The sequence below is a fragment of the Acipenser ruthenus genome, chromosome 26 (genome assembly GCF_902713425.1).
Source record: "Acipenser ruthenus chromosome 26, fAciRut3.2 maternal haplotype, whole genome shotgun sequence".
NCBI lineage: Eukaryota > Metazoa > Chordata > Actinopteri > Acipenseriformes > Acipenseridae > Acipenser > Acipenser ruthenus.
The window spans coordinates 12,464,322-12,477,996 of NC_081214.1; the positions used below are offsets into that span (position 1 = coordinate 12,464,322).

Here is a 13,675-nt window from a genome sequence, read left to right on the forward strand (position 1 = left end):
CAGATAAGAAGAAGTTACATTTAAGAACAATACTATGAGTTTTGCTCAATTCTCACAGGCAGCAAGGCGCTATACCCACTCACAACAAGGCTGGTGATTGCAAACTGCTGATGTGCACCAGCTATGTACAGCTTAATTTTAAGAGTTTATTAACCCTGCATTGATTCAGAGCTTACATTAAACACAGGAAAATCAGACAATGTTTACGACAGTTTCAATGATTTCTCACTTCCTTCATCATTTAAATGGGAAGCATAAGTAACAGGTTGTATAATGAAGGAACAAAGGCTGATGAAACAATAAGTGTGCAATTTAACTGGAACAATGTGTACACTGCCCCACAACAAGGTGTGTGGTTATCGGAAAAAGCCTACGTGTTCCAATAGTGTGTTATTATGCGTTCTGTGACACTTACCGAAAGTTATAGCATGTCACTTTTAACAAAAGTAAGTGGTTTTAGAACCAGTTTTAACTGGTTTGATTATGGTTTGTACATAGGCTCAAAATAGCTTATTAAGCAGAAACAAAGGTTTTATCATCTGTCCCGAGGCCACAGCTGCCCTCTTGAGTTATGAAAAGCCAGTCACTCCGACATGGGTGTATTTCGGGCCACGTGTCAAGCTGAAGAGCTACAAGGTCAGGAAAATACACATGCAAAAATCCTCACAACAGCAAGAAAGAAAGGGTGGTGTAAAGCCTGAGGGGGCCTGCTGATGATACAATCAGGTTCCTAAGAGACACCCACATCTGCAACCTTATGCAAAAATCCTTACATAATCCCCCCTTTGAACCCTGGCCAAGCCACAAATGCCAAGAGTTCAAACACGGGCAGCAGTGTGGAGTAGTGGTTAGGGCTCTGGACTCTTGACCAGAGGGTTGTGGGTTCAATCCCCAGTGGGGGACACTGCTGTTGTACCCTTGAGCAAGGTACTTTACCTAGATTGCTCCAGTAAAAACCCAACTGTATAAATGGGTAATTGTATGTAAAAATAATGTAATATCTGTATAATGTGAAATAATGTATAATGTGATATCTTGTAACAATTGTAAGTCGCCCTGGATAAGGGCGTCTGCTAAGAAATAAATAATAATAATAATAATAATAAACACACTTACCAGGGCAGCATGATGGGCCTGACCTTGTTGTCAGGTCCCAATCTTACCCGTCCTGGGCTCCCATCACCTACATTCTACCCAGGCTACCTAACGTAATTACCTTTGATAGCCGATATTCATACCCTTCTGTTTAATGTGACACTTTTGGTAATAGAACATAATGAGAATGGCCATCAATGTGATAACTGAGATACATACTCCTTCCCTGAATATACTCAATGTCAGGTAGATGTGCCAAAATCATATTTAATGCATAATCATCCTCTCCAATTACTTCTATTTTAAGTGGGATCCAAATTATTTCCTGATCATCCAACCCTCCCCCCCCCCACACCCCCCCCTTCGACCTTCTCCACATTCATTTTAGACATTTTCAATGCTACAGTAAATCATTCAAATTCCACATTGTTTACAAAAAATGTCCAGAGTAGGTGACAATATAATCGCACTTCAGGCATTGGTTCTTGCAGAACAGTAGTCCTGTTCTATGGTTAGCTGTACGTTCCTGCCCCCCGTTGCCAGCTTGATTCCCCCCTTGTCCCGTTGGTTGAATCGCCATCAGAATCAGCCTGCAAGAAATCAAGTGCAGTATTAATTCTTTTGATAACATCTGACTTCACTTGGACCACAATGGGGTCATCCTTGACTTTTCGTTTCTCACCTGGGAATGCCTATTCTCATGTTGTGGTTTTTACCAGAAAAAGAACACGCACTGCTTAACTCAATGATCTGTGTAACCCATATAGGCTATTAATTCACTGTTGAGGAAGTGTGAATTCTTTTTTCTTAAGCACAAACAGCCATCTTTGAGCACATCACCCATGCTTGAAAAACGAAAACTCAAATCACTATCTTTTTATTTTCTTTATGATTAATAAGAGTAACAAGTGTTGTATACCCAGTAATTTTACCAATTCCCTATGCACCCTTGCTACAAAGTGTGTACCCTTTACCAATATCTACTGATAAGAAATACCCCATTACCTTTGCTGTTATAGCAGCTGTGCTGTTTTTAATTGTGAACATATTAATCCAATTTAAAAAGGCCAGTATATTAATCCAATTTAAAAAAGCCAGTATATTTTTGTAGCCCCCCCCTTGCTGGAGGACAAAATATAAAATATTTGTTTGCAACCACTAGGTGGTACCCATAAATGTATTCAAAAATGTTTTGCACCTAAATCCATCTCACTGAAATCAAGACAAGCTTTCTTTCACACAAGAGGAAAAAAAGAAGTTTAAACAGAAAAAACAACTCCTCATCTCAGCTGCAGTTACTACCAGTATGCAATTTAACAGATCAAAATAAGTCAGCATCTATTCTAGAAATAGTCCAGTAAGACAAAGAAAATGTGTGTGTGTATCAAAAGTGAGAGAAACAGGTTTAGGAGCTGTAAGTTTGTGGTGTGTGTAGCTTCCACTTTGTGTTACCTTGCACTGTGTGAGATACACACTTGTTCTCTATTTTTTTTCTTTATCAGCAGCCCTGATGGCTCCCTGTGCTTAATTAATTTGCTCTTAAATAACCATTCTCCCTTCCATAACCATTTCTAACAACTTAACATCAAACCCCCAAGAGGCTGTCTTTGTTATGGCTGCCCAACACTAGCAAATTTTTGTCCTACCTTTAAACTTTCATTTTCTTTTCTTTAATTCTCTTTACAACATACTCTTGACAATCAAATGTCTCAGTAATGATAACACATCCTTTTTTCTTCCCTATTACAGTACTGTACTTGACATTATTGCAAAGTAACTGGCAAGTGTTTTATTCATGTCAGCCTGTTTTTGTTAATAAATGTATATGTACTTTAATGGTAGCTGAATTGAACCACTAAAAGAACCCCTTTTGCAATATAAAAGTGCTTTCATTACTGTTCAAATTAGTATTACCAATTTGTAATTTAAAGCGTACTACCAATTCATGCAATCAAAACAAAATAAAACCATGTCTGGCTTCACTTATAATCATTACAGAATTATCAGTACACTTCAATAACACATTTACATTTTCCTTAAATTGTTTTAAACAGAATTACATTTACGAAAATTATACTCTACATTTTCATAGTGTAATGTGCACTCTTCTCCTCTGAAGGAAAGCTGTAATCACTTCAATACAGACAGGGCAACGACTAATAGTGAAAACATTTTGGCACTCAAAAATGCATGTAGCATCTCTTTTTGTCTGTTATATTTCCTTCTCTTTTGCAACACACACTGCTCTCAACTGCAACTGTGTTGTCTCATTCAGTGTGTTTTCTTGTACATTTCTCTCAAGTGTAATTTTCCATTCTTTCAAATCCTTTCCATTCTTTCTGCACATTGCTGACTTGCCTTTATGCACCAAAAGTAAAAGCAAATATATCCTTCTTGTTCTTCTTTTTCATGTGTGGATCAAATTCAAACAATTTTGCCAGTTTCTTTTCTGGCTCCATTTCTTTAGCCAAATCTCCAAACATGAGTTCACAATAGTTAACATGTTTTTCTATGTATCCCTTAATAAAGTCTTCCACCTCTGCAACCCTGATTCAATGCAAAAGCGTGGCCACACTCTTGCCTCTAGTCCAAGTTACAAAAATGTTCAAACAGTTCTTTTATTCCTTGTTTGGTTTTGCCTTGTCTTTACCAATGTACTGTGAACAGATATAACATGTAATCATTTCACTCTGTCTTATCAACTGGTCTGTGTATTTAAGGCACATTTAATTTACACTTTTAAATGTGCCTGAATTGGGCTTAACTGGGGCTTATCGTCTGATTATCCCTTATCCGTGCCACCTGATGTAGACAGTTACATTAGGGGCTTATCCTAATGCCCCTTATTGTGATTTACGAACCAGACAGCAAAAAACAAAGGCAAAACACCAATGTTTATTTATGCCATAGGTTAATATGTGTGGTATTAACCTATGACAAGAGGTGCACAATCTCCCATAAATCACACAGTCACCGTAAAATAAAATACTCATGTCTGGCACACAGACAGTTAACACTCTGCTGTAATGTTTAGAGACAGACTGCAAACACATTTATCTAGAATACAAACGGTTAACTCCCTGCTGTAAAGTCTGTTCCTAACCATAAATGTAACCCATTTCCTCTTTTGGCACATACATCTAGGTTGTTTCTGCTTGATAAAATACTGTAATCTTTTGTATACTCACCAAGTCAACCTGGCCTCAGAAAAGGGATTTTCTTCAGATGTCCAGTTGTCCTGCCCAAAGGTGTTTTCTGGTCGGGGGTCAACGTTTTGTGGCTAGGCTCACCAATATATAAGAGGTTTGATTTCTTTTTAAAAATAATTAATCTTCTTCAGGTAAAGTTAATCAAAAATAGTTTATTCAGGAATCAAAATGCAATCAAAGGTGAAGGTCATCACTGATCTCACACACAAGTCTCAGTGGATGGTGTTCTGAGCTGGCATCAGTGTAGATGTTATTTACTTCTGAGCCAAGCTGAGCTTTCATGGCATCAGAGATGTTGTTTTTTTTTCCTGCGCCGGCATGCACAGAGATGTTAGTTTCTGAGCTGAGTTGACCCGACCAAAGAAATTACTTTGTACAGCACAGATTTACAGCTAGCTCACATAATTTCCTTGACCAAATGTTGTCTTATTTCCCCAGCATGATGCATGGTGTGAGACAAAGCACATTTGCATGTCTTCGTCACTTTACCAATGTCAGCAGAAACCCAGAAACAAGAAAGTACATTTAAGAACAGTACTATGAGTTTTGCTCAATTCTCACAGGCAGCAAGGCGCTATACCCACGCATCACAAGGTCGAACGACAAGGCTGGTGATTGCAAACTACTGATGTGCACCAGCTATGTACAGCTTAATTTTAAGAGCTTATTAACCCTGCATTGATTCAGAGTTTACATTAAACACAATGTTTACACAATGTTTACAGACAGATTCAATGATTTCTCACTTCCTTAATCTTTTAAATGGAAAGCATAAGTAACGGGTTGTATAATGAAGGAACAAAGGCTGATGAAACAATAGGAGCTTGTGCCATTTTAACTGGAACAATGTGTACACTGCCCCACATAAGGTGTGTGGTTATCAGAAAAAGCCTACGTGTTCCAATTATGCGTTCTGTGACACTTACCGAAAGTTATAGCATGTCACTTTTAACAAAAGTAAGTGGTTTTAGAACCAGTTTTAACTGGTTTGATTATGGTTTGTACATAGGCTCAAAATAGCTTATTAAGCAGAAACAAAGGTTTTATCATCTGTCCCGAGGCCACAGCTGCCCTCTTGAGTTATGAAAAGCCAGTCACTCTGACATGGGTGTATTTCGGGCCACGTGTCAAGCTGAAGAGCTACAAGGTCAGGGAAATACACAGGCAAAAATCCTCACACAGCAAGAAAGAAAGGGTGGTGTAAAGCCTGAGGGGGCCTGCGGCTGATACAATCAGGTTCCTAAGAGACACCCACGCATCTGCAACCTTACTGGAATACTTAGCTGCAATGGACCACGCCTGTGGCAGCACTGAGAGAAGCACTGATTTACACCCTCAGGTGGAGGGGGAAAAACTGTCAGCCTGTCTATAGACTGGACAAATGAACAAATAGACTGGACTATAAACAAAAAACACTGCTACAAACAAAACGGCACAGTGGCCAAAATAAACAAACAAAACAGGCAGGGAACACACAAGTATTGTGCTGGTGTACAACCTGCACAGGTAGCATTTGTTATTTTAATCTCTCATTCCGCCTCGGAACACACTAACCCTGAGTGAGAAATGCATGACTCTTAAATACAGCTGTGCCGGGACTCAATTGCTAATCATTCAATCTGGCCCTGGCACAGTCTGCACATGAATTAATTGTGACATCCCCGTGCCCACATACCAACATACATTTTAAATCACCCATGCTACATAACCCGCACAATATACAATAAACCAGAATACACCCAGGGGCGGGATGACGCACGGACTGATGGAGTGATAGTGTGTCCTGAGATGCAGCCTGCATCAGCAGTATCACGTGGAACATGAGATTAGACTGCATGATGAGAGAACCTTTCGAGAAAGGTCCAGACCACCTGCACACTTCGAGAATGTTCACAGACACTTGCAAGAACTACAGAATGCAGGCATTATTACAGACTCATCAATCCACTGACCTATGTGCTGACATCGGCTAAACTGGATGCCACAGGTCATCGGGGTTAGCTGCTCTCTCCACTTATTCTTTCATGCTGACCTGGCCACAGAAATATAGATGCAGATGCATTGTCCAGAAGGCGTCACTTACCACAGGATGTTGAAGATAACTGGGAAGAGATTGCTGAATCGGGTGTCAAAGCCTTGTGCCAGTCTGTTATTTACAGCAGGAGAGGACGTAGCACCCTCCCTAACCACTGTATTGATCTATTGGGAGCACCTGAGGCTGCTATTCCTAAAGCCTATTGTTGCCTGACCGGGTTGGATGTAAGCAAATTACCTTGGCTCAGCCAGCAAGATATTTGGCAGGCACAACAAGAGGATCCCAGCATTGGAACAGTTCTGAGAGCCCTTGAACAAAAAGATCTGAACATAGCTAAAACAGTTCCACCCCCTGACATATCTTTACTGTTACGTGAATGAGAACACCTGAAGCTGGAATGAGATATCATGTATCAGATTACTCAGAATTCTGACCACTATGTTAAAGCAACTGGTATTACCAGCCCAGTTTCGGAAGATCATTTTGAAATCGCCTGTCAGGTGCGTTAGGTCTAATTTATTTTCACACAAGCTGTTTTATATTTTACACTGCATATCAACATGACACTCATACTGCATGACACTCGTACTGCATCACCAGCCCTGCCCCACCCCTTGTTTGCTATATTTATCACATATAATAATTGTGCATAATGATAAATCATCTCTTGATCACTCGATTTATCACCAAACTCCTCAATAATGCTATCCAAGTCATTATTTTATTACTATAACATCTCAAAAAGCTTGGCAAATGTCCACGATTTTCTTTGAGCGCTGGATGCGGCAGTAGCTATCTTGTTTGTTTATGTCGGTGTTATGTCTGTGGTGAAGGGACTATGCGTATTGCTCAGTTCCACCTCCATTTTTTTCCCGTGTTCTCTCAGCTTCTCTCGGCCATTGAAAGCTTTTCTCGGCTTTTTCCAGAGAAAAAACAACTAGGGACCTGTGATTGACGCCTTTTTGATGATGTCGGACTGGAAAGGAAAAATGTTAATGTCGGACCTGGTCCGACATAGGACCGCAAAGGGTTAAATGATGACCTTGGACATCTTGGATTTGACAAAATGTTATCCTTAGTAAGGGACAGATTCTATTGGCCTAGAATGAAATTGAAGGTGGAGAGCCACTGCAAGAATTGTGAAAGATGCATTCCCGTAAGACTTTGCCTACGCGAGCTGCTCCGTTGTCACATTTAAACAGTGAGAAGCCCCTTGACTTGGTATGCATGGACTTTTTAACAATCGAACCAGACAGTGAGGGTGTGGGCAATGTCTTGGTCATAATAGACCATTTCACTCGGTATGCCTAAGCATACCCAGCAAATGATCAAAAAGCCCTCACAGTAGCCAAGTTGCTGTGGGAAAAGTACTTCGTACATTACAGATTTACAAAAAAAATGCACTCTGTCAAGGTCGCGATTTTGAGAGTAGGCTGATCCATGAATTGTTCAATCTGGTGGGCATAAAGAAATCAAGGACTACTCCTTGTCACCCTCAGGGAGTCCCACAATCTTAGCGGTTTAATAGATTGGACAGCTGTAAAACCAGGGCAGATCTTTGACTTTCCCATTGGTTAAACCTACTAAAGACCTTCAACTGTTTATGTCCCACCTCAGAGAAAATTTAGATCTTCTATTGGTTGATTTTATTTTATATACAAAAATAAAACTGCACGAAGATTACATTTAAAAAAAATTAATCTGCCATCAACTCTTTAGTTGATTATTCGGTGCGAATTTACCAATATGCTTTACCAATATTCCTAATAGACAGGATTGTAGCATGTCATTGTAAACAATTGAGTATAGCTCTTATATGCATAATCAAGGTTGTATCTTTGTAAATGCATCTTTTTTTTGGGCTACGTCTTAAATTTGAGGGCGTCTTAAATTCGAAGGAATACGGTAATTAGAGCTATCAGTATCAAGAAAAAGTAGATTGCCATGAGCTCTCTTGTCCTAAATATTTTTTAATCATAATTAATAAATAGGCAACAGTATATATACAACTCTGACATACATACCTGCAGGTTCATCAGTCAATCCCTATCACCAGGGATATGCATTTACACTAGAAATGTAGCAAGAATCACCAGCACTACAGCTGGGTGCTTCCTCTGCAAACTCAATCCACCAGCATCATCACCAGCACCACAGCTGGATGCTTCCTCTGCCCAATTTCACATCCTGAGTATCTCACCTTCAACTTATCAGTGGGAACCATTTGCAGAAATGCAGCTATGTATCACCGAATAAATTTAATAAATGAATCAGTCAGGTGAGGTACAGCCCACTAGCACATGCTAGGTATTTTCAAGTCTCCCTCCAACCCGAGCACATCAGATTTATAATTTTTCTTTAGGGAAAGTGAAACTGGGAATTACAAAGTTAAGGAATTACAGCATCTCCTGCTTGAGCCTGCTTTACATAAATCTCTTCTGACCCCTGCTGATATTGCAACCACATACTGATATCGCAACCACATATTCAATTCATTTTTTAATGTGTACTCCAAGTTAAGCAGTAAGTAAATACAGTTGCTCTCCAAAGCATTCACCCCCCTTGGACTTTTCCACATTTTATTGTGTTACAACATGGAATCAAAATGTATTTAATTAGGAGTTTTTGCCACTGATCAACACAAAAAAAGTCCATAATGTCAAAGTGAAAAATAAAATCTACAAATTGTTCTAAATTAATTACAAATACAAAACAGAAAATAATTGATTGCATAAGTATTCACCCCCTTGAGTCAATATTTGGTAGAGGCATCTTTGGCAGCAATTACAGCCATGAGTCTATTTGGATAAGTCTCTACCAGCTTTGCACATCTGGACACTGCAATTTTTGCCCATTCTTCTTTGCAAAATTGCTCAAGCTCCGTCAACCTCCAGCAATTTTCAACTCTTTCCACATATTTTCAATTGGATTGAGGTCCGGGCTTTAACTGGGCCACTCCAGGACATTGAACTTCTTGTTTTTAAGCCACTCCAGTGTGTCTTTGGCTGTATGTTTGGGGTCATTGTCCTGCTGGAAGATGAATCTTCTCCCAAGTCCCAGGTCTCTTGCAGGTTTTCCTCCAGGATTTCTCTGTACTTTGCTGCATCCATTTTGCCCTCTATCTTCACGAGCTTTCCAGGCCCTGACGCAGAGGAGCATCCCCATAGCATGATGCTGCCACCACCATGCTTCACGGTAGGGATGGTGTTCTCAGGATGATGTGCGGTGTTAGGCTTGCGTCAAACATAGCGCTTAGCATTGAGGCCAAAAAGCTCTATTTTGGTCTCATCAGACCATAGAATCTTCTTCCACTTGGTCTCAGAGTCTCCCACATGCCTTCTGGCAAACTCTAGCTGAGATTTGATGTGAGTTTTATTCAACAATGGCTTTCTTTTTGCCACTCTCCCATAAAGGCCAGTTTTGTGAAGCACCCGGGCTATTGTTGCCGTATGCACAGTGTCTCCCTGCTGAGCCGTGGAAGACTGTGACTCCTTTAGAGTTGCCATAGACCTCTTGATGGCCTCCTTGACTAGTGCCCTTCTCGCCCGGATACTCAGTTTTTGAGGACGGCCTGTTCTAGACAGATTCACAGTTGTGCCATATTCTCTCCATTTCTTAATAATGGACTCCACTGTGCTCTGGGGGATATTCAATGCCTTGGAAATGTTCTTATATCCTACCCCTGATTGGTGCTTTTGAAGAACCTTATTCCAGATTTGCTTTGAATGTTCCTTTGTCTTCATGATGTAGTTTTTGTTAGGAAATGTACTAAACAACTGTGGGACCTCCCAGAGACAGGTGTATTTAACCTGAAATCATTTGAAACACCTTAATTGCACACAGGTGGACTCCATTCAACTAATTATGTGACTTCTAAAGACAATTGGTTGCTCCAGAGCTTATTTAGGTGTGTCATAGCAAAGGGGGTGAATACTTATGCAATCAATTATTTTCAGTTTTATATTTGTAATTAATTTAGAACAATTTGTCGATTTTATTTTTCACTTTGACATTAGGGACTTTTTTTTGTGTTGATCAGTGGCAAAAACTCCTAATTAAATCCATTTTGATTCCATGTTGTAACACAATAAAATGTGGAACAGTCCAAGGGGGGTGAATGCTTTTGAGAGCCACTGTAGATACACATATGTAGATGGATCCATGTACATAACAATACAAAATAACACATTTCTATAGAAAGGTCTTCAGTTTTAAATGCAGTATACAAGCTTGTCAGCAGAGCCAAGAACTTCTTGGGGAAACATTTTAACAAACTTTCTTTAATAAATTAATAGCAGCACAACAAAACATAGAGCAGATGACTGTAAACAAACCATGACACTGTTGCAGTGTTTAATGTTCACGGATAACATTAATAACATATCAATTCCTCAATAATATTTACATGAAAAGTATAAACACTTCTAGCTCTTGTATATACACACTCCCCTGGTACTGCAATGTGCATGTGATGGAAGAAATAACCAGCTAATTAGTACAGTAATACTTACGTTATTTGAAAGTGGGGCATGTAGAATCATCTGTTTTTACTGCATCGTTGATTGATCATTCAGTATTAAAAATAATGTTCTAACAAGACCTACTGCACTTTACCATCACTTGACCATAAAACACAACTGTCTACAATGTAATCAAAGTATCCCATACTCTAATTGTTGAAATTGAATCCTGGAGGGTATGCACCTGCAGCTTCAGAGCAGCCCAGGTTAACGCTGCTTGAATTGAATCCTGGAGGGCAGTGCACACACAGCTTCAGAGCAGCCCAGGTTAACGCTGTTTGAATTGAATCCTGGAGGGCAGTGCACACACAACTTCAGAGCAGCCCAGGTTAACGCTGTTTGAATTGAATCCTGGAGGACATTGCACACACAGCTTCAGAGCAGCCCAGGTTAACACTGCTTGACACATTTCCCCTGTTGGGGTCCTTTGATTAGTTTGTTCTTCTTCTGCTACTGCTAGTGTCTTGTCACAACATGGAATAGATACAGAAGGAGTTTCTAAATTGACACTGCTGGTGTTCTTTTGAGCCTGTGAATAACTATTTCTTTTGATTCCCCTCCACTAGAAATGTTCAGTCCTCAATTCAATTGTTCAGTTGTATCATTACATGTGGTGCCTTAAATCATCCACGTTTATCTTTGACAACAGTGATGCTGTCCTGCGCTGAAGGATGGGGCCAAAAGCAAAAAAACAAAAAACAAAACAGGAGTTGATTCCGGCAGTATTTGAGACAGGTGAGAACTACAATAATCTATAACACCACAAGGGGGCACTGCGTTCCTAGAAATCTGATGTACTATAGGAATTTGAAAGACAGGATTTGATCTGCTAGGGGCTAGAGGGAGGGCCTAGGAGGACAGGGTTACCAATGCAGCCTGGTGCTACCCAGTGAGGGTATTGCTAATGCCTTTAAAACATGCACACCTCAACACAATCCCTGTGTGCTATCTGGATAATGTACCCTGACCATCACATACAGATCAAAGTTTTCCTCACTATTTTCCCATAAAGACATTTCTACAACAATCAATACTATTAATTATTTATGTGCTCAAAATAATGGTATTAAAAAAAAAACTGATACAGTCTGTGATGTCTGTCATATTATGCATTGTACCCAACACACTGTCCAGCACTTGGTAGCAGTTACTGAAATGTTGTCTATTACAATGGGAAGTTATTCCAAGGTGAATAAGATTACACACAGCTGATTCGGTCACTGATGATGGTGCAGCTGTTTATAGATACTTCCGAGGTACCTGGTTGCATTTCCAGCGCCTCGTCAGTGTCGTCCGGGTCCATGCTGTTCAGCTCATTTCCGTTTCTGTAGCTGAGGTTGATGCCTTTCTCGTAGATGGCGGCAGTGAGGCTGTGCGGCTGCTGCATGCCATGCAAGGGTGTTTTACTGTTCTTGTACTGGCAGCGGATATAACTGGAAAACGCCCGGCGGTAGGTTTTATTGAAGAGGGTGTAAACCAAGGGGTTGACCCCCGAAGAAATGTAGCCCACCCAGGCAAACACATTGAGCAGCTCCCCAAGGAGCTCTCCGTCACAGGCTCCTTTGCAGAGGACAGACATGACGTTAGTGATGAAGAACGGGCACCACATGAGCAAGAACAGAAAGAAGACCACTCCCAGAACCTTGGAGGCCCTGCGCTCATTCCTAATGGCCTGCATCATGCCTTTGCGGCCCGTCCTCTGCTCTCTGCTGAGGGGAGAGTTTAACTGGGAAGGCCCTTCTGGGCTGTGTATTATGGCTATGTTATCAGAGGGAGTCTGGCTGGCATCCTTCTTTAGACAGCTCAGGCTGCTTCTCCTTTGCTGTTTAGGGTTCTCCTCGTGTAAAAACACAGTGGCCTGTCTCTGCAAAACCTTAACTGTCAGGCAGTATGTGAACACCATGATGATGAGGGGGATGAAGAAAGCCACAAAGGACCCGATGAGAACAAAGTTTTCTTCGTTAAGGACGCAGCTTCCGTTAACAAAAACTTTGGATTCGTCGTGGAGGCCTATGACAGGAATGGGCATTGAAATACCTGTTGCAAAAACAAGAGGAAAAGGCAAAATTAGTCATTTTGAATAAGTGCTTGTTTCATGGCTGTTTGTGTGTTCAGCAGTTCAGAACAAGCTACGTATTTATTTGAAGACAAATCATTTTGCCTCAAACCCACTTGGTTTGGGGGTCCATCGCCTGGCCATTCGGACGCGGCAGCAGACCCTCTTGGTTGACGATGGGGTAACTGAAGGAAGGTGGAGACTCAGAGAGGTAGAGGGATGGTGAAATGAATGAACTTAAATAGGGGTAAAGTGACACAATGTGTGTAACTGAAGTTAAAAACATTTAAACACTGTCATGTGAAGATAGCTTGGATCTCAATGTGTAGCTGTGGTAAACAAGTTGTCACATTCAATACGCACAAATCAGAAAGTATCTCAAAGCACTGTACAATACAAAGCAAAGAAATCACAATTTCTATTAGGACCCCAAGGCATGTCACATACACAAAGTGAATTACAAAACAGCAATTAAAAAAGAGATTACAAAAGTGGTTTTAATTGTAAATCATTTGTATCAATATAACAACATTGAGTTAAAAAAAAATAAAATACAATTGGAATTTTAAAAAAGGACAAAAGAATATTTCAGTTTAGATTTTAAAATAGGAACACTAAAATAGAAAAGTTATTTCATAAAAATAAGTTTTCAATCTTGACTTATAACCAATAAGAGTCCTGTCTTCCCTGAAAAAACACATCAACATGCTATTGAATGTTCCAACAGAACAGTGAGGTTTTTTTTATTTTTATTGAATCC

General features: G+C 40.2%; 1 protein-coding gene across 1 annotated transcript in view; it reads right to left on the minus strand.

The window, feature by feature from the left end:
- Positions 1 to 10,615: 10,615 nt before the first annotated feature.
- The window catches only part of LOC117430513 (5-hydroxytryptamine receptor 2A-like), a 185,038-nt gene continuing 181,978 nt past the window's right edge, over positions 10,616 to 13,675 (minus strand). The window contains exon 6 of the mRNA XM_034050592.3: positions 10,616 to 12,896. Within this exon, the coding sequence (XP_033906483.1) occupies positions 12,058 to 12,896 (839 nt within the window). The 3' untranslated portion in view covers positions 10,616 to 12,057. The remainder of the gene's footprint in view (positions 12,897 to 13,675) is intronic.